Source organism: Sphaerodactylus townsendi, linkage group LG05, assembly GCF_021028975.2.
Source record: "Sphaerodactylus townsendi isolate TG3544 linkage group LG05, MPM_Stown_v2.3, whole genome shotgun sequence".
NCBI classification, from domain to species: domain Eukaryota; kingdom Metazoa; phylum Chordata; class Lepidosauria; order Squamata; family Sphaerodactylidae; genus Sphaerodactylus; species Sphaerodactylus townsendi.
In genome coordinates this window covers 12,723,348-12,745,321 of record NC_059429.1, presented here as the reverse complement: position 1 = coordinate 12,745,321, position 21,974 = coordinate 12,723,348, and the positions used below count along the sequence as shown (strand labels likewise).

The 21,974-nt window shown below is 48.0% G+C and overlaps 1 protein-coding gene across 1 annotated transcript in view; it reads left to right on the top strand.

Moving 5' to 3' along the window:
- The first annotated feature begins 3,114 nt into the window (after nt 1–3,114).
- The window catches only part of CERS1 (ceramide synthase 1), a 45,988-nt gene continuing 27,128 nt past the window's right edge, over nt 3,115–21,974 (top strand). The window contains exons 1-2 of the mRNA XM_048497778.1: nt 3,115–3,447; nt 12,242–12,255. Of these exons, the coding sequence (XP_048353735.1) occupies nt 3,226–3,447; nt 12,242–12,255 (236 nt within the window). The 5' untranslated portion in view covers nt 3,115–3,225. The remainder of the gene's footprint in view (nt 3,448–12,241; nt 12,256–21,974) is intronic.

Below are 21,974 nucleotides of genomic sequence, written 5' to 3'. Positions count from 1 at the left end.
CTGGTGGGCCACTGCGAGTAGCAGAGTGCTGGACTAGATGGACTCTGGTCTGATCCAGCAGGCTAGTTCTTATGTTCTTATGTATGCTAAGCAAGGTTTCCAGTCTTCTAGGGCAGGGGTCGGGAACCCGCGGCTCGCGAGCCGCATGCGGCTCTTCCGCCGCTGTTCTGCGGCTCCATGAGCCGAGCCGCCGGGACCCTCTTTGCCCGCCCTGCAAGGAGCAGGGCGGGCGCTTCACTCGCCCGGCGGACGGCCAGGCCGAGCCGCCGGTCCCATCTACGCCTGCCCTGCAGGCGGGGGGGGGGGTGAGCGGGGGCGGAGCCAAGTGGGCGGGGGGGGGAGGGTGAGCCAAATGGCTCTTTGAGGGGAAAAGGTTCCCGATCCCTGTTCTAGGGGATATAAAAAGTAGGATATAAAGTGTGGGAGATCTTCGTAGGCAAAAAGGGGAATGAAACGTGCAAAGTAACGTATTAATTTGTAAAGGGCTGAAGAGGCTAAGCAAGTGATGCCCAAGAGAAACGCACAAGGCTGGTATTTGCTTCACTTGGGGCTCTGATGTTGTTGCCGTTTTCCAAAGGAGCTCAGGTGATCTCAGCCCATCTCCTGAGTGGAGATCCAGAACAACTTGCATTGTTTGCTTCTGCTGTGGTGTAGTGGTTCAGAGCAGGTGGATTCTAATCTGGAGAACCGGGTTTGATTCCCCACTGCTCCACCTGAGTGGCGGAGGCATATCGGGTGAACCGGATGTGTTTCCGCACTGCTGCATTCCTGCTGGGTGACCTCGGGCTAGTCACAGTTCTTCGGAACTCTCTCAGCCCCACCTGCCTCACAAAGGGTCTGTTGTGGGGAAAGGAGGGGAAATGAGTTTGTAAGACCACCTTGAGTCTCCTTGCAGGAGAGAAAGATGGGATATAAATCCAAAACTCATTTTCATCTTCACAACAATCCAGAGAGGTAGGCTAGGCTGAAAGTGCGTGACTGGCCCAAGGTCACCCAAGCAAGCTGCCGTGGCAGAGAGGGGATTTGAATCTGGGTCTTCCTGTTCCTAGTGCCGCTACACCAAGGCGACTTTTGCTCTCTCCTGGTAGGTTCAGCTGAGGATGAACAAATGGCCCAGGAGTGACTGAGCTGTTTACACCAAGGACTCTCCTTTCCCTGAGGTGGCCCTTGAGTTTGGGAGCAGCAGTGGCATGGTGGTTAAGAGCAGGTGCACTCTAATCTGGAGGAACCGGGTTTGATTCCCCGCTCTGCCGCTTGAGCTGTGGAGGCTTATCTGGGGAATTCAGATTAGCCTGTGCACTCCCACGCACGCCAGCTGGGTGACCTTGGGCTAGTCACAGTTCTTCGGAGCTCTCTCAGCCTCACCTACCTCACAGGGTGTTTGTTGTGAGGGGGGAAGGGCAAGGAGATTGTAAGCCCCTTTGAGTCTCCTTGCAGGAGAGAAAGGGGGGATATAAATCCAACTCTTCTTCCTTGGAAGTTCAGACTTCTTGAGCAGTTCAGACCATGGTCCTCTGTAGCCTCGTTCCCAGACCGGGGTGGTTTCTTGACACTGGCCACGTGATGCTTATTTCTGTGTAAGCTGTAAGTCTGCTGTCCACTTCACGCTTGCTGGTGCAAAGTGCAGCTCAGTCGTAGGAACTTCTGGGGGGGGGGGGGGATTTCCAGTCAAGAGACGTTCAGAGGCGGTTTGCCATCACCTACTCCTGCCTAGCAACCCGGGACTTCATTGGTGGCCTCCCGTCCAAGTACTAACCAGGTCCAACTGGGCTTAGCTTCTCAGCTGTGATGAGATCAGACTAGCCTGGGCCAGGACAAGAAATGTTCAGTGGTGGTTTGCCATTGTTTTCTCTCGGCATAGCAACCCCGGACTTCTTTGCAGGCCTCCCATCCAAGTGCTAACCATGGCTGACCATGCTTAGCTTCCAAGGTCTGTTCAGATGGGACTAGCCTGGAACTGAAGTCTGGGAGTCCTCCTTGGTGGGACTGACGGCAAATCAATGGCCAGCTCCAGGCCTACATGGCCTTAAAAGCAATGGCCCTTTAAGATTAACAGATGTGCTTCCTTCTACAACTGACTCTAGATCAGTGGTGGCGAACCTATGGCACGGGTGCCAGAGGTGGCACTCAGAGCCCTCTCTGTGGGCACGTGTGCCCAGAGTTCATCATGGGGGGGGCGGAAAATCATACCCCCCACACACACATCTAGGCTGGCCTGGGCACGATCCTTTACCTGGGAGTAAGCTCGGTTGCTGGCAATGGGACTTGCTTCTGAGTAAACCCTCCTAGGATTGTGATTCACCCATTCGAAGTGTTACACGGTTGCTTCACCAAGCTTACTCCTGAGTAACGCGCATCTCAGAGCCAACTGTTTTTCCTAAACTAAAACCTCAGTATTCAGGTTAAATTGCTGTGTTGGCACTTTGCAATAAATAAGTGGGTTTTGGGTTGCAGTTTGGGCACTCCGTCTCGAAAAGGTTCACCATCACTGCTCTAGATTAAGCTCTTGAACTCAAAGACTTGCTCTTTTTCAGCATTGGTTCAGTGAACTCATTTGTGTCTCCCTCCTTCTCCCTAGTAGGGACTCCCAAGCGGCTTAGGTTGGTTTCGTCTCCTCCAGTTTATTTGTGTGACTGCCCTGTGAGGTAGGCTAGGCCAGGGGTGGCACTCCAGATGTTCATGGCACTATGAACACCTATGGCACTCCAGATGCCCATGGACTGCAAGTCCCATCCACCAATCGGCCATGCTGGCAGGGGCTGATGGGAATTGCAGTCCGTGGACATCTGGAGTGCCATAGGTTGGCCACCACTGGTAGGCTGGGGTTCTGCAACCTGCTCAAGAGCACAACCCTGCACCACGTTATCTCTGGGAGGGAAAGGAAACCACCCACCCAGGAATGGCTTGCCTGTCTGTCCCCAGGGCCTCAGCCAGACATGCGCCAGGGCCTCGGCGGCGCCTCTTTGCGTACAAGCGCGCCCTGCGCCTCGAAGGCGGCTTTTCCCACGCGCCTCTTACTCCGCAGCAAGCCTCTCGCGCTCCGGCGCGCCCCCTGGCGGCCGGCAAGCCTGGTTGCCGCCGCGCCGCCGGAGCGCGCCTGCGCGGAGGGGGGCCCACCTGCTTCCAGCGGCAAAACAGCTGGCGCGGGACCGGCGCGCGCTGATGGGCGGCTGCAGCAGCGCTCGCCTCGGAGAGCCGTGAGCGAGCGGCCGGCCGGGGGGCGGGATGGCGGCGCCGGAGCCCATGCCGGGCTACGAGGAGCTGGGGCGGCGCTGCTACCGGAGCCTGGCCGGGGCGCTGCGGGGCTGCACCGACTGCGGCTGGGAGCTGTCCCGCCGGACGTGGGCCGAGAACGCCCGGCTGGCCTGGAGCGAGCCGCTGCTTTGTCTGGTCTGCGCCGTCGGCTGGACCGTTGTGCGCCGCGCAGCCTCCCGACGCCTCTTTCGGGTCAGTACCGGGGCGGGGGGGGGGGGGCTCGCAGGAGGCAGGGGCGGGGAAGCCTCCTTTTGGCCTTGCGCTGCCTTTGGGGAGGGGGAGCAACGAGGCCCGGCATTGCATGATATTGCATTGCATTGCATTGCATTGCATTGCATTAGGGTGGCTCTCTAATTCAGGTTCGGTTGCCTTTCGAGGGAGGGGGCTCTCTAATTCAGCTGGGTGCACTGTGGGGTGGGGTGGGGGGTGGATTAACATTTGTCATTGAATGTCAGGGGGTGGGGGGGACGTCTGGCATGTTGCTTACATAGGGGTTGAAATCTGCCATTGCGTTGCGAGCTAAGCATTTCTGAGAACGTTTTAAATCTGCTTCGGAACCTGGTGGGGAAGATTTGATAGGAGATCAAATGGGATGGGGTAGGATAGTGTGAGGCTACCCCGCCCCCTTACTTCTGTTCCTAGATCTTTTTCTTGCTTGACTTCCTCCACAGTCCAGCGGTCTGCAATCTCCGGCTCTCCAGATGTTCATGGACTACAAATCCCATCAGCCCCTGCCAGCAGGGCCAATTGGTCTTCTTCCATTAGCCTTTTTTGGTTGTGTTGTTTCAGGCTAGCCAGATTAGTACTTTTCGTTCTTGGAAGCTAAGCAGAGGCTGGCCCTGGTTAGAACACGGAGGCGAGACCACCAAGGAAGTCCACTGTATAGAGCCAGGCGAATGACAAACTACCTCTGTTCGTCTCTTGCCTTTAAAAAAACAATTGGCCATGCTGGCAGGGGCTGATGGGATTTGTAGTCCATGAACATCTGGAGAGCCGCAGGTTGCAGACCTCTGCTCCAGACTGACCCATTTCCCCCTCCCACAATCCAGGTGTTACCCAAGGGGGAGACACAGTCTCCTGATATAGTGGGGAATACTAGCTTAGAGCAGACTGCTTGTGAATGTCGTGAGAGGCTGAGTAAGGAATCTTTAACACCAGGGTAAACGAAGACCCGCTCTCAGAAGAAAATCCACATCGAGGAATATAATGCAAATTTGACAATCTTTATTGTGGGGGTAAAGGGTTCACAAGCATTTGATTCAATTCAGCAAACATGCACGCAGAGTTACTAAGATATAGATAGGTTGGAGGATAGATTTGGAATAGAAAAAGGGTATGAGATCTATGGGTAATACGACCTGATCATGAAGCAAGGAAGATCCAGGGTTCAGAGCCAAACGGCCAGCGTCTGGTTCCAATGGGGGTGCAACGCGTTGGGCGCAGTAAAAAACACGGAAAGGTGTCAGCGGCACTGGGCAATTAGCTCTTGGAGGAGTGGAATATTTATAGGGTGAAGGTCTACCTTTGGGGGACGTCAGGAAAGCCTCTGGGAGGGGTCTGGATCGATTGAGCAACAATAGAGTGCCTTGTAAGGTGGTCAGAAGTAGTTGGTTACAGAAGGGAGTATCTGGGCTAAGATAATCAGGGGAGGCAATGACATCAGGAGTCTTCTTGCGGTTGGAACGGAGTATCCATTCAGTATCGTGTTGAGGACACATTCTTCCGTGGCTAAAAATCTGCTGACACAGCAAGCAGGCTGAGAGCGTGAGAACCGGAAAACAATTCAGCATCACCCTTTAGGCCAGTGGTGGCGAACCTTTGGCACTCCAGATGTTATGGACTACAATTCCCATCAGCCCCTTCCAGCATGGCCAATTGGCTGATGGGAATTGTAGTCCATAACATCTGGAGTGCCAAAGGTTCGCCACCACGGCTTTAGACTGACACATGGGCAGGGTTACCTGTGAGTAAGCACTTCCCCCGCCATGCCAGCGTGGTATGGCAACACAGATATGGTTTGCTACAGGTGCAGAGAATAATAGAATTGATTATCCTTTCATGTTGGGAGGTGGGCATACCCTGAGGAAGATTGTCTCTGCTTTCATTTAAAGATCAAGGTCATCTCCCCTCCTGGGAAAAAAATTGCGGGACTCTGCCCCCGATCCCCCTCCTTCCAACTTTTTGCTTTGAATATCCCAAAACGTGAGGAAGAAAAATACATGTTTGTTTTGTATGAAATTTGTGGAGGGAATGGAGAAGGGAGGAATGAGAAAGAACTAAGAAAGGAGGAGTCCAAGAAACAAAATTCAAGAGGAAGAAGAGTTTGGATTTATACCCCACCTTTCTCTCCTGTAAAGAGTCTCAAGGCAGCTTAGAAACGCCTTTCCCTTCTTCTCCCCACACCAGGCACCTTGTGAGGTCGGTGGGGCTGAGAGAGTTCTGAAAGAACCATGAGTAGCCCAAGGTCACCCAGCAGGCTTCATGTGGAGGAGTAGGGAAACAAACCCAGTTCTGCAGATTAGAGTCCGCTACTCTTAACCACTCCACCACGCTGGCTCTCGTAGCACAGAGCAGGTCAGCTTTGGTTCCTGTGGGATTGCTGCAGGGCCTTCTATGCCGTGGCACCTCTTCCCAGGAGCAGCAGTGGCATAGTGGTTCAGGTGTACTCTAATCTGGAGGAACCGGGTTTGATTCCCCGCTCTGCCGCCTGAGCTGTGGAGGCTTATATGGGGAATTCAGATTACCCTGTACACTCCAACACACGCCAGCTGGATGACCTTGGGCTAGTCACAGTTCTTCTGAGCTCTCTCACCCCCACCTACCTCATAGGGTGTTTGTTGTAAGGGCAGGGAAGGGAAAGGAGATTGTAAGCCCCTTTGAGTCTCCTTGTAGGAGAGAAAAGGGTGGGGGGGGGAGATATAAATTCAACTCTTCTTTTCTGACACACACCGAAGTTTCACCTCTGGCTTTTCTTGTTGTCTGAATCCTGTATTTCTGTCAGTTCTCCTGCTCCGGCACTTGTATTTGGACCATTGCTTGTAAATTAAATTTCAATGCTCCCTTGGTTCTCTTCTCCTGTGGTTTTTTTTTAAAGGGTATACCTGTTGGTCTTCTGCCATTAGCCTTTTTTGGTTGTGTTAATTGTTTCAGGCTAGCCAGATTTCAGTATTAGTACTGTTAGTTCTTGGAAGCTCAGCAGGGGCTGGCCCTGGTTAGAACATGGAGGGAAGACCACCAAGGAAGTCCACTGTACAGAGCCAGGCAAATGACAAACTACCTCTGTTTGTCTCTTACCCTGTTTCCCTGAATATAAATCCCTGGAAAATAAGATGTAGTGGAGGTTTTGCTGAAGTGCAAAATATAAGGCATCCCCCGAAAGTAAGACGTAGCAAAGTTTTTGTTTGGAAGCATGCCCGACGAACAGAACGCAGAAAAATAAGACATCCCCTGAAAATAAGACATAGCGCATCTTTGGGAGCAAAAATTAATATATGACACTGTCTTATTTTCGGGGAAACACGGTACCTTTTTAAAAAATCTCATGCAGGGCTATGAAAAACTGTTATTGTACTTTTTTTTTTGGCAAATCTGAAGTTTTTGTGTGTTTTATGCCCCCCAGAATCACTTCTTCAGATTTTTGTGGCCCCAGGTCAAATCCTGCACATCTATTTTATTAGCAATGATGCTTTACTGTAGCTCTAGGCAGTTTGGGGAGATGTTCCTGATGTCAAAGAAAACAATAATTGATAGCGGAATAGACTCATGGGATCCAATCCAGTCCAGTATTTCTATCAAGTTTCTTTGTAGTGGACAGGCATCAAAGGGGGAATTTGTTCCCAAATACCGTATAAAGAAACCATAAAACTGAATTTTCGAACTGAACCGTTGATGCCACAGAATTCAGTAGCATCCCCTGATACATTATCTGCAAGACTTGGGTCTCCTCGGTATCTTGATGTAGTAAGATAACCAGTGGCAGGAATAGGGAGACAGTGTGGTGTAATGGTTACAGTGTTGAACGACCGTGTTTCCCTGAAAATAAGACAGTGTCATATATTAATTTTTGCTCCCAAAGATGCACTATGTCTTATTTTCAGGGGATGTCTTATTTTTCTGTGTTCTGTTTGTCGGGCATGCTTCCAAACAAAAACTTTGCTACGTCTTACTTTCGGGGGATGCCTTATATTTCGCACTTCAGCAAAACCTCTACTATGTCTTATTTTCAGGGGATGTCTTATATTCAGGGAAACAGGGTAGGATCTCGAAAACACAGATTCAAATCCCCACTTTCCCAAAGAAACTTGCTGGATGACGTATTGTCGAAGGCTTTCACGGCCAGATTCAACTGGTTGTTGTGGGTTTTCCGGGCTGTGTGGCCGTGGTCTGGTGGATCTTGTTCCTAACGTTGTGCCTGCATCTGTGGCTGGCATCTTCAGAGGTGTATCACAGAGAGAAGTCTGTTATACACTGTGTCCATCTGGCCATGGTCTGGTAGAAGCAGACTTCCCTCTGTGATACACCTCTGAAGATGCCAGCCACAGATGCAGGCAAAACGTTAGGAACAAGATCTACCAGACCACGGCCACGCATCCCAGAAAACTGACCACAGCCACTTGCTGGATGACCTTGGACCAGTCACCCATGCTCCGTCTCAATCCAGGAAAGTATTTGGATGAGAGACCTCCAAGGAATACCAGGGGTACGATGCGGAGGCAGGCAACGGCAGACCACCTGTGAACATCTCTTGCCTTGAAAACTCTATGGCAGTGATGGCGAACCTATGGCACGGGTGCCAAAGGTGGCACTCAGAGCCCTCTCTGTGGGCACACCCACCCAGAGCTCATCATGTGGGGGGGCGGAAAATCACACACACACCCCCCACACACATCTAGGCTGTCCTGGGCACGATCCTTTACCTGGGAGTAAGCTCGGTTGCTGGCAATGGGGCTTGCTTTTGAGTAAACCCTCCTAGGGTCGTGATTCACCCATTCGAAGTGTTGTACAGTTGCTTCACCAAGCTTGCTCCTGAGTAATGAGCACCTCGGAGCCAACCTTATTTTCTAAACTAAAACCTCAGTATTCAGGTTAAATTGCCTTGTTGGCACTATGCAATAAATAAGTGGGTTTGGGGCTGCAATTTGGGCACTCGGTCTCGAAAAGGTTCGCCATCACTGCTCTATGGAGTCACCCTAAGTCGGTTGTGACTTGATGGCAAAAATACAAACACACCAGGGGTTACAATTGCTCACAGTGACCTTTGCATCTTTCAGCGTTCTAGGCCAAAATCCTTGGCCCGCACACGCAAAATAATGCGTTTTCAAACCACTTTCACAACTGTTTGCAAGTGGATTTTGCTATTCCGCACCTCTTCAAAGAGCACTGAAAGCAGTTTGAAAGTGCATTATTCTGCACGTGTGGAATGAACCCTTGAGTTTGGGGGTAGCCACATGAAGGGTATGAGTCCAGACCAGTCAGATGGCATTTCCTCCAAATCCTTCAGTTAGGGGCTGGCTTCTGTCTGCTGTGACGTAGGAACGAGTCCCTTGCTTCAAATAGTTCCTGGGGGCTGGTTCCCCCTGATTCTAACATTGGGGATACCCCAATATCTTTTCACTCCAGGCATGATCCTCAAGTTCTTCTTTCCACCACCCCTTCGCACAGGAGACCAGCTTTGCCAGATGAATGACTCCGTGTTTCACACATGAAAAAAGAACGTCAAATAACAATGACTCTTTTAATTCTAAATTCTAAAAGCTGTCCCAACAGATTCACAAGCCGGATCCTAGAGGGCAAAAATTCCCCCCTGTTTCCAGGCACTCTCAGCAACTGCCCCTGAATATGGGGGTTCTGTTTCACCATCAGTGCTGATAGCTAGCGATCGATCTCTCCTCCCCTGTTCAGCGTATCTGGTTCTTGTCTAGGCCTCCTGCTCTGCTAGTCGTCACTACAATCTGTGGCAGTGCGTTCCTCAAGTTAATTATGTGCTGCGTGAAAAATTGGTTTTCTCTTCCCAGCCTTGAGTCTGTTGCCTCTGGTCAATTTCATCATGGGACAGGAAGGGAAAGTTACCTGTTTCCACTTCCTCCAGGCCATGCAAAATGTGAGAACGCTCCGTTATATCTTCCTGCGGTTGCCGTTTCCTCCGAAACGCCTTCCCCTGCTTCTGAAAAAAAAAAAAAGAATCTGCAGAGCCAAATTGATTCTTTTCTGCCTCCTGATCAAGGCTCGTCTGTTTGTGGTTGCAAATGCTTCTCCTCCCCAACCCTCCCCCCCCCAATAAATAATGGATCATTGTTAGCACGCAAACGTGATGTGCAGCGGAAGTCTGTGTGGTGCCACAAGGACACAGAAGTTGTGAGCAGAGTCGAAAGCATGACTCTTGCAGAAGAGAGAAAGGAGACCTTTACAAAGACAGACCTGGTTCCTGTAGTGAAGGGAACCTCAGAAGGCAGGCAGATTTCTGGGCAGAGGAGCTGAGCTAGTCTTAAAACGTTTTGCTGGGTCAGAATTGGAGCACCTAGTCTCACATCCTTACCCCAGATCTTATATTTAAATGTCACTGTATATTGGTTATTTTTCAGGGAATAGAGGTTGACATACCGTGTTTCCCCGAAAATAAGACAGGGTCTTATATTAATTTTTGCTCCAAAAGATGCATTAGGGCTTATTTTCAGGGGATGTCTTATTCCCCCCCCCCCAATGATTTTGCACCCCCCACATGACCAGATAAGCTGCGCGGGGAAATCTGTAACTAGGGCTTATTTTTGGAGTAGGGCTTATATTTCAAACATCCTCCAAAAATCCCGAAAAATCATGCTAGGTCTTATTTTCGGGATAGGTCTTATTTTCAGGGAAACAGGGTATATATGTGCCAACCTCTAGCCCCTGAAAAGTAAACAATACCTCCTATAGTATTTACTGCCCCCCAATGAGACTGCCATTTCCACTCTGGCAGGGCCGTGATTCTGTCTTGGGTCCTGCCTTTCCCCTCCCGGCCTTTTTTGATCAGGCGCTGTTCTTTTGTTTGATGTTCTGCTCTTTTATTTTGTTTTATTCATTTTAATGTGTTTGCTGATGCATCTTTGTTTTAATGGGGTTACTCTATGTTTATATGCTGCGGCACTGGTTATTGCCGAACCTGTGAACCGCCTCGAGCCCTTCGGGGGTGAGGTGGTCTACAAATATAATTAATAAGTAAGTAAGTAAGTACATACATACATACATACATACATACATACATACATACATACATACATAAAGTGACATTTAATTGAAAAAGGATCAGAACAAAAGGGTGAAAGAGAAAAAGATTTCTAATTGGTGCCCATCCTACCTCCACCTTATGTATAATATTACTGACTAAACCCCTTTACTTCTGTACCAGTTTACCGTATTATTTTTCCCACCTTTTAAAAAGTTGGTTCCACTATCAGCATTCCATTTCTACCTGACAAATGTGTAACAACCAACAAAAAATTATAATCTTTCTCTTTTACAATTATTCTAGCTCCCCAGTTCTTGACACTGTGTTTTGTTCATGTATGGAACTCACTGCCCCATGATGCTGTAACAGCCAGTGACTTGGATAGCGTTACAAGAGCAGATTGCTTCCACATGCAGGTTCTGCTCCAGTTTGACATCCAAAGTAGAGTGGCTGTTGGAAAGCATCCACCTCACATTGCTCCAGATTACTTATTCTGTGTATTGATGCTCTCTTTCCCGAGCCTGATTTGGTGTTTTGGGGAAGATTGCCGTCCAAAGTGCCTTTGCCTACATTGTGGACCAGAAAGTGGAAATTTTGGAAGATTTTGGAGCATTGGCATCTATGACCATAATATTTGGCATCTATGACATTGGCATCTATGACCTGCTACTGGAGGACTTTTTAAAGGTTTGAATACATTGTATTTCTAGATTGCTATAACACTATAATGTTCTAACCCAGTGATGGCGAACCTATGGCACGGGTGCCAAAGGTGGCACTCAGAGCCCTCTCTGTGGGCACACCCACCCAGAGCTCATCATGTGGGGGGGGCGGAAAATCACACACACACCCCCCACACACATCTAGGCTGTCCTGGGCACGATCCTTTACCTGGGAGTAAGCTCGGTTGCTGGCAATGGGGCTTGCTTTTGAGTAAACCCTCCTAGGGTCGTGATGCACCCATTCGAAGTGTTGTACAGTTGCTTCACCAAGCTTGCTCCTGAGTAATGAGCACCTCGGAGCCAACCTTATTTTCTAAACTAAAACCTCAGTATTCAGGTTAAATTGCCTTGTTGGCACTATGCAATAAATAAGTGGGTTTGGGGCTGCAATTTGGGCACTCCTTCGGTCTCCGAAAAGCGTTACAGCACATCAATTGTTCTGTAATCCATTAATTTGTAATAATGAGCACTAGCTCACGGGTGATCAAACTTCACTGACCCTTTTCCAGATGTGTTATGGACTACAGTTCCCATAAACCAGCTGCCAAGCGCTGGCAGGGGATGATGGGAACTGTAGTCCATAACATCTGGAGGGCCGCGAGTTTGACACCTATGACTAGCTGATCTGAATTCCCACTCTTTTAAAAAAAGTAAATCTCTAATCCTTTTTATTCAACAATAGAAAGGATCAAAATCTTACTATAAAAAAAGAAAGGAAGAAAGAAACCTGGGAATTCAGAGGACCTTTTAGATAGTTGCGATCAATCCCTATAATGTTATAATGTTATAGCGACTTAGCAATTGCTGATTCTTTTTTTAAGAGCCCTCTGCTGGAAGGGTGAAGGGAATGAGTGTGTAAACGCTCTGTCGCCATTCGTGATGCCTCTGCACTCGCTGTGGCGGAAAGAACAACACAAAGGACCGTTGCTGTGTGGACGTAGCCTCAGTAAGCTGATCATAAAGCCATCTAATCTACTCTAATCTTGTTTCTTATAAGAAGCAAGCTGTCATGTGAACTAAAGATTGAACTTCCATGTTTAGAGGTGTTCAGAAGCAGAAGCGCTTTGCAGAGGCGTAGCTGGGCCAGAGTGCACCCGGTGCGCACTCTGGTTTTTTACGCCTGCTCTCCCCCCACCACCACTCCCCACCAATTACTTTAGGAAACCGAGCAGGCTGGAGGCCTCTTCTGGTGGGAACTACATTTCTGTGGGGGGGGAGAAATCACGCCCCCCCCGCGGCGCCCCCCACTTTCTTTAGAAAACTGAGCAGGCTGGAGAACAGACCTGCCTGTTCTGATGGGAACGACATTTCCCAGGAGACCCTGGGAACTACATTTATTTATTTATTTATTTTATTTTTTAATCTTATATACCGCCCAACCACCGGAGGGCTCCCACCAGAACAGGAAGGCCTGTTTTCAACCTGCTCAGTTTCCTAAAGTAAGCGTGGGGGGGACACTGTGGGGAACCACGCCTCCTCACACTCATCTTTCTTTAGGGATATCGAGCCGGGCTTGAGATCAGGTTCTTCCCAGCCTTCTGATGGGAACTACATTTCCCAGGAGACCCTGGGAAACGTAGTTCCCATCAGAACAGGAAGGCCTGTTCTCCAGCCGGCTCGGTTTCCTAAAGTAAGTGTGGGGGGGTGCCACGGGGAGGGGGTGCAGGGGGAAGGGGGAGGGGCCGGGAGGGAATTTTGCACCCCCCACGTGACCCAAATCCATGCACCTGGTGCGTGGTGCACCCCCTGTCCCCTGGTAGCTTTGCCACTGGTGCTTTGGAAGACAATGAGGTTACATTCCTGCTTAGGTAGTGAAGTGCTTGCTTAACTACTGTTTGAAGCAGGGTGCAGGGGACCACATCAGCATCCTCACCTACGCATGCAAGTTGTTGCATTTATAATTTTTCTGTGCACTCATTTGGGTGGGGTGGGTTTTTTAAAAATTTGAATCTCATTTGCGCTGGGTCTGAGTCACTTTTGATCGGAGCGTGCCTTTGCTCCAGCTGTTTCAAAATATGGAATTGTTCTCTGTTTGCCAGCCGACCTAGCAGGCCCAGTAACAGAGCTCCCGGGGCTACGAGAACGAAGGTGTCCTTGTTGTTACGGCGGCTGATCGGATCTCACAGCACATGGAAAAAAAACACTCGATAGTGTTTTGCCAAGCCTTGTGGGCAAGGGTGTGATAAGAGCCAGTGACCGGGAAAGGAGGCCGGATTGTGTTTACACAGTTGTAGCTCTGTTATAATCTTCCCTTCTTGAGTTGCATTCTGTGTGTGATGCTTTTCAGGAGCCGGTGAACAGGGTGTGGGGCTGTCAGGTTCTATGACTGTCGTCAGCACGAGACTCTGGATCCTTGATCAGAAGTCTTTATTGATAACAACCGCACGTGCCTGGCTTTGCGAACGCCGGTTCTGTCCATGTTTGCAATTGCCCCTGTCTTTATCCCCACGCAGCAACCATAAACCCCCCTCCCTTTCCCCATGGAATGTGAGAAAGATTCAGCAGAAAGAAAGAGCCATTGGGGAGGCGAGCATCCCCAAGGTCAGCGCAGCAATAGACCAGATAGACCCCCCCCCCCCAAGTTGGCACCAGGATCATTCCTAGTTATCTACAGTTGCAAGCACCAAAGGAAATGAAAGGGTAGGTGTGAATGCCCTCACCTGAGGGCATTTCTTTGATGGAAGGAAGAAAGCTCTTCCTGAGAGGGGCTCCCCACCTGGAGCATTTGGCTACCCAGAAATGGCATTTGCTTCCTAGGGCAGGGCAAGGCAAAGAGCAGCAGTAGCGTAGTGGTTAAGAGCAGGTGCATTCTAATCTGGAGGAACCGGGTTTGATTCCCAGCTCTGCCGCTTGAGCTGTGGAGGCTTATCTGGGGAGTTCAGATTAGCCTGTGCACTCCCACACACGCCAGCTGGGTGACCGTGGGCTAGTCACAGTTCTTTGGAGCTCTCTCAGCCCCACCTTCCTCACAGGGTGTTTGTTGGGGGGTGGGTGGGTAGGAAAAGGAGCTTGTAAGCCCCTTTGAGTCTCCCACAGGAGAGAAAGGGGGGATATAAATCCAAACTACTACTACTACTACTACTACTACTACTACTACTACTACTACTACTACTACTACTACTACTACTACTACTCTTCCCCAAAATGTAAAGATGACAGCTTCTATGCCAACATTGGGTAGGATCCCACAGAACTGTTCTGTGTGGCTTTCCTCCAAGATGAGCATCCTTCTCCTGACAACAGAGGCTCACAAGAGAGTAAGGCTCCTCAAAGGAAAGCAACAGCAGTACAGCTTTGCAGGATCCGACCCATTAGTATAATCTACTGACTTTAGCATCACCTACCAACCTGTTATTAATACTATCATTGATATATCTAATTCTGACCGTGGACTCAGAGTGCAGATTAAAAAATACACACAATGGGGCCATGTACCAATAGGGCAGTGGTGGCGAACCTATGGCACGGGTGCCAGAGGTGGCACTCAGAGCCCTCTCTGTGGGCATGCATGTACAGAGTTCGTCATGTGATAATAGTGTAATTATTTCAGGGAGATTATTAGCACTAAACCTAAGACCTAGTTTTGGGGAAGCAGTGTAGGTAACCCTGTTAAGCGCTGTTAAACCCTACTGATTTTCATGGGAAGAACGAACGTGTGACCCTTTACCTGGGAGTAAGCTCGGTTGCTGGCAATGGGCTTTACTTCTGAGTAAACTCTCCTAGGGTCGTGATTCACCCATTAGAAGCGTTGCACAGTTGCTTCAAAGCAAAGTCACCGACTACCACCAAGCTTACTCCCGAGTAACGTGCACCTTGGAGCCAACCGTTTTTTCTATACTAAAACCTCAGTATTCAGGTTAAATTGCCATGTTAGCACTTTGCGATAAATAAGTGGGTTTTGGGTTGCAGTTTTGAAAAGGTTTGCCATCACTGCAATAGGGGTTTGTTTTTTGCAGAAGAATCCAAAAATTGGGGGTGGGGGGGTGGGCGGACAAGCATTTTTGTTGTTAAAATCAAGCTGCTGAATCTATTGCGCAGACATTGAGCTGGCTTTAAGGGGAAAATGAGATTTTGTGGTAATACCTCACAAGATCTTGCCACGTTTTTTGGGGGGAGGTTACCTAGAAGTCCCAGAAACATTTTTGACAGCTACAGCCCAGGTGGTAGGAAGATAGTTACAGGAAAATGAAGGCAGACAGCAGATGAGAGAGAGTGAGCGAGGAGGAAGGGCTGGGGACCAGCAGGATGAGATTTCCCCTCGCCATGAGTTTCTTGCGGATCCCTGCTTGTTTTCTCTAATAGTAAAATGACTTCTGCTTGGGGGAAAGACAAGAAGTGTGCACAAGACCCACTGTTGACAACGGAAAAGTCTGTAGTGACTTGGGGACTCCCAATGTACGTGGAGAGAATTGAGTTAGTCAATTAGCAGAAGGAAAGCCAAGCCCTCAGAGAAATCGGCACGGTAATGACTGAGGATGTTCCAGGAGGCCCAGGATGTTGAAAGCAACTAAGAGCCAGTTAAAAGAAATTGGGAGGTAGAGGTGGGGGAAAGGGCCCACTTAAGATATGAGAATCCTGAGGGGGACTTGAGAGGGGACCCCAATTTCAAAAGGGTCCTGCCCCCGTTTTGTGTTAATCATAGGCTCCAAGTTTGTTCTCATTGTTGGAACGTACCGTGTTTCCCCAAAAATAAGACAGTGTCTTATATTAATTTTTCCTCCCAAAGATGCGCTATGTCTTATTTTTAGGGGATGTCTTATTTTTCTGTGTTCTGTTCGTCGGGCATGCTTCCAAACAAATACTTTGAAATGTCTTACTTTCAGGGGATGCCTTATATTTCGCACTTCAGCAAAACCTCTACTACGTCTTATTTTCAGGGGATGTCTTATATTCAGGGAAACAGGGTAGTACACTCAAATGTCCAAACCGGTTGATGTAGGGTGGGGTCCCCAGCCTTTTCGAACCTGTGGAAACCTTTGGGATTCTGACTCAGGCAACCCCAAAATGGCTGCCACAAGGAGGAACCCCAAAATGGCTGACTCAGGAGGTGGGGAGAACCCCAAAAGGTCAGGAAGTGAGGTTATGTATAACTGTATTAGTCAACATTTCTGCAGAAGCTGTTTAACAGGATACCTTTTTAAATGAACATATTGTTTTAAAATATTCTCTTGCATATACAAATGGTAATACTGTGCTGAAGCAACTTTTAAACCATCTCCACAGCCAATCAGAAGCTCTGCTGGGCAGAAGCCCTGCCCACTTAAAAAAAACATTTGGCAGATGTCAGGAAAGGTGTCATCAAGCCCCCTGACACCCACAATCACAAAGTTGGGGACACCTGATGTAGAGCTTTGCCTAAGGCACAGGTGTCAAACTCGCGGCCCTCCAGATGTTATGGACTACAGTTCCCATCATCCCCTGCCAAAATCATGCTGGCAGGGGATGATGGGAACTGTAGTCCATAACATCTGGAGGGCCGTGAGTTTGACACCTATGACCTAAGGCTATCTGTCTGTCTTAAGTGCAAGTAGTCATGATTAGTGCATCTTGTGGCAGAGAGTTCTGCAGGCTAGTTGTGCCTTGGAGACTGGAGCTCAGTGGCTGGGGTTGGTGCAGTTGGAGAAGAGAGCATCATGGTGTAAGGTAAGGTGACTGATCCATAGGTGTGCGTGTGTGGGATGCCAGTTTCGGATCCTCGATGGTGTCCCACTGACGGCTGCGTCAACTGTCACTATATCTGGGTGTGTTTCTTGGTACCTCTTTGACAGTGGAGGCTCAGGTTACACACGTGTCTTGCCAGGCATTTTACCATCTCTGCCAGGTGAGACCATTGGTGTCCTACCTGCCCCAGGCTGACCTGGTCACAGTGATGCATGCCACCATGGTCACCACTAGACCAGACCACTACAACCCTTTCAGGGACCTCATGGTAGGCACATATACAACCAGTACTCTGCCAGCTACATTAGCTCCAGGTAGAGCACTGGATCAGGTTCAAGGTTTTGGTACTTACCTTTAAAGCCCTAAACAGTCTGGGGCTTTATGGGACCGTCTCCCCTGTGAAGATCGCTGCACTCAACGGAGGAAAATCTTCTGGTTGTCCCAGGCCCAAAAGATGTTCGACTTTCCTCAACCAGGGCCTGATTCTTTTTCAACCTTGGCTGCAACCCTGGTGCAATGCTCTGTCCAATTAGACCTGGGCCCTGCAGAATCTGATGCACTTCCACAGAGCCTGTAAGACACATTTGTTCCACCAGATATACAATTGAGGCAGTTACTGTTTCTGCATCTCGGCCTTCCATAAGAACATAAGAACTAGCCTGCTGGATCAGACCAGAGTCCATCTAGTCCAGCTCTCTGCTACTCGCAGTGGCCCATCAGGTGCCTTTGGGAGCTCACCTGCAGGATGTGAAAGCAGTGGCCTTCCTTGGCTGTTGCTCCCGATCACCTGGTCTGTTAAGGCATTTGCAATCTCAGATCAAAGAGGATCAAGATTGGTAGCCATAAATCAACTTCTCCTCCATAAATCTGTCCAAGCCCCTTTTAAAGCTATCCAGGTTAGTGGCCATCACCACCTCCTGTGGCAGCATATTCCAAACACCAATCACACGTTGCGTGAAGAAGTGTGTCCTTTTATTAGTCCTAATTCTTCCCCCCAGCATTTTCAATGAATGCCCCCTGGTTCTAGTATTGTGAGAAAGAGAGAAAAATTTCTCTCTGTCAACAGTTTCTACCCCATGCATAATTTTATAGACTTCAATCATATCCCCCCTCAGCCGTCTCCTCTCCAAACTAAAGAGTCCCAAACGCTGCAGCCTCTTCTCATAAGGAAGGTGCTCCAGTCCCTCAATCATCCTCGTTGCCCTTCTCTGCACTTTTTCTATCTCCTCAATATCCTTTTTGAGATGTGGCGACCAGAACTGGACACAGTACTCCAAGTGCGGAACTCCAAGCTCCCATCTTCCATCTTCTTCCATCCTCTTTTCTTGAGTGGGTTTAGTATTGTCTTTTAATGAACTGCCACCGTCAATGGTTGAAAGGAGGTTATGTGTTGTTTGCAGTGTTGTTGGAAATTGATTTTATTGTTTTATTTAAAAATGTTGGAAGCCACCCTGAGCCAGTGAGGAGGAAGGGTAGCAGACAAAACCAATGAAACAAACAAACTAAAATGTCCTTGGTTTGAGCCTTTTCCTGGTGATCCGTACTGATTCCTTTAATACATGTTCCCTTAAATTAGGATTGGGTTGATTGATACATCTTCTAATCATTCTTAGCAGCTTGAACGGCCTAGTTTGGTGTGTGCTGTCGTCAGATCTTCGGGGTTTAGCAGTGTCAGCCCTAGTTAGTACCTAGATGGGAGACCGGCAAGGAAGTCCAGGGTTGCTATGCAGAGGCAGGTAACAGCAAACCACCTCTGGTTGTCTCTGCCCTGCTCAGGATGGCCCAGGTTCGCCTGATCGCATCAGATCTTGGAAACTAAGCAGGGTTAGCTCTGGACAGTACTTCAGTGGGAGACTACCAAAGAAGACCAGGGTTGCTATGCAGGGACAGACAATGGCAGACTACCTCTGAACATCTCTTGCCTTGAACATGCTACAGTTGGGGCCACCATGAGTTGGTAGCATGAGTTGCCCCCTCTCCTTTGCTCCATATGGGTCCCTAACATCATCGGGACCCACTATCTTTTCTTGGGAGGGTTTAAGCAAGGGTTTCGTGGGACGCTGTGTTAGGAAATAATTGCTGTTTTTAACTGTATTTATGATAATAGTACTGTGATGATTTTATATATGATGTTTTATGTTGTATATTAAATCATATAATAATAATAATAATAATAATAATAATAATAATAATAATAATAATAATAATAATAATAATAATAATAATAATAATAATAATAATAATAATAATAGCAGCAGCAGCAGCAGCAGCAGCAGCAACTTGATGGCACATTTTCTGTCTCCCAAATCTCTCTCTCCCAAATCTCTCTCTCCCAAAACTCTCTCTCTCTCGTATATTTTATTTTATCATTTTATCATTCCAGTCTGTTTCAGATCTTAGCAGGCCTTTGTTTTTTAGTCTCAGCACGATCTCAGGAAATGCAGATCACATAAAACATGCTATATTATTTACATTTCTATCAATCATAGAACAAACTAAACAGCAAATGGTTCATAACCTCCATTTTCAGTGAGATGAGCAGACAGCAAAAAAAAAAGATTTGGTGTAACACAGCCCCTTCTGCACATGCAAAATAATGCACTTTCAATCCACTTTCAGTGCACTCTGCGGCTGGATTTTCCTGTGTGGAATAGCAAAATCCACTTGCAAACAATTGTGAAAGTGGATTGGAAGTTCATTATTCTGCATGTGCGGAAGGGGCCTCAGAGGGACAAGGCAACTATACTTCATTATTATGGTTACTATATCCACCAATAGCATGAAGCTTCCTTTGTGCTGCTTTGCGTTCTGTTACAAAAATGTTGCCCCATTTTAGAATATCGAGATCTAAATGGAGTTCTCTTTTCCAAAAAATCAAAGAAAGGTTTCCCACTAAGTGAAAGACAGGCCCAGAGGTGAGATCCAGCAGGTTCTCACCAGTTCCCGAGAGTGGGTTACTAATTATTTGTGTGTGCCAAGAGGGGGTTACTAATTGGGTCTGCTTTTCCGTTAGAAATTCCATTAGGTCCAAAAATCATAAAGTCCTGTTGTTTCCTATGTGGCTGGTTAACGAAGGTAGAAAATGGGATAATTCTCCCTGTTGGGCTGTTTTAAAAACATGTTTTAGTAATATGGTAAAGTTCCTTGATTAAGGAAAGTATCCTTCTTTTGATTTCTAGAAACAAAATGAAGTATTTGAAAGTATTAAGTATTTGACAGGCAGTCAATTAGAGGAGAAGTAGTTGTTTCTGTTGGCAGTAGACGATAGGACTTGCTCTAATGAGTTTAAATTATGGACAGAAAGATACCAGCTGGAAATTGGGAACTTTTTTTACAGTAAGAGTTTTTTACAGTAACAGAGAAATTATTAATGCCCAGCCCCCGGAATGCCCGGCCACGCCCCCGTCGTGCCCCGCCCAGCCCCATTGGCGCTATGCCACTGTTTGAATCCCACCACCATGGGAACCTGTTACTAAAATTTTTGGATCCCACCACTGCTCTTAATCCATGGGTGTGAAACTCGCAGCCCTCCAGATGTTATGGACTACAGTTCCCAGGGCCGCGAGTTCAACACCTGTGTCTTTATCTTACCATCCCTCTCAGTTTAGGAAAAACAAAGTTGCACTTATTGTAGCAATTGTTCATTGAGTGTCTTCTGTGCAGGCAGGCGTGGGACTGTGCAGGTTGGCCACGGAGATGTGGCTAGAAGCTGTTAGAAGCGTTTTCCCCACTTCCCTCTCACAGCAGACTGGTTTCCTGCCTAAACGGTCACGTGAATTGGGGCAAAGGAGAGTGTATGGGCCCTTCCGCGCATACAGAATAATGCACTTTCAATCCACTTTCACAACTGTTTGCAAGTGGAGTTGACTATTCCACACAGTAAAATCCAGCTGCAAAGTGGATTGAAAATGGATTGAAAGTGCATTATTCTGTATGTGTGGAAGGGGCCTGTGTCTTTTAGTTCTTCTTTCACCACCATGGCAAAACACCATTAGAAGCAGAGGTGGGATCCAGCAGGTTCTCACCAGTTCCCCAGAGTGGGTTACTAATTATTTGTGTGTGCCGAGAGGGCGCTACTAATTGGGTCTGCTTTTCCATTAGAAATTCCATTCGGTCCAAAAATCATAAAGTCCTGTTGTTTCCTATGTGGCTGGTTAGCGAAGGTAGAAAATGGGATAATTCTCCCTGTTGGGCTGTTTTAAAAACATGTTTTAGAAATATGGTCAAGTTCCTTGTTTAAGGAAAGTATATTTCTTCTGATTTCTAGAAACAAAATTAAGTATTTGAAAGTATTAAGTATTTGACAGGCAGTCAATTAGAGGAGAGCTAGTTGTTTCTGTTGGCAGTAGACAATAGGGCTTGCCATAATGAGTTTAGATTATGGACAGAAAGATACCAGCTGGAAATTGGAAACTTTTTTTTACAGTAAGAGTTTTTTACAGTAACAGAGAAATTATTAATGCCCCGCCCCCGGAATGCCCGGCCACGCCCCTGTTGTGCCCCGCCCAGCCCCATTGGCGCCACGCCACTGTTTGAATCCCACCACCATGGGAACCTGTTACTAAAATTTTTGGATCCCAAATCACTGATTAGAAGACAAAGTAGCCCAAAGCAGGAAAAGGAGGGAGGGATACAAGATATGGGCCTCTCCAAGGCAGTGGAGATATTTTTGGTGCTCATTGTTATGCCCCATTTGGAACACTTCTTGAATAAAGTCATCACGAAGGAAGAATTCCTGAGGTAAAAACAAAAGTCCTCAGCAAAGCAGGTCCTCTGTCCATGGTGCCAAAGAGGTCCTCTGTCCATGGTGGTAAGGAAAGAGTGCTCTCTCTCCGCTTCACGTTGTTAGGGTCTGTTACGCCAGTCAATGATTAAGGCTCAGGAATGGTTCGAGAGCTTTATTGAACCGTGTCAAGACCTGAGCTGCAGAAAGCCATAGCTGGCGCTCGACCTTCTGCATCTAGTATATATCTTCCAACGTGGCCTCTTCTGCATCTAGTATATATCTTCCAATATGATTGAAGTCTATCAAATTATGCATGGGGTAGAAAATGTTGACAGAGAGAAATTTTTCTCTCTTTCTCACAATACTAGAACCAGGAGGCATCCGTTGAAAATGCTGGGGGGAAGAA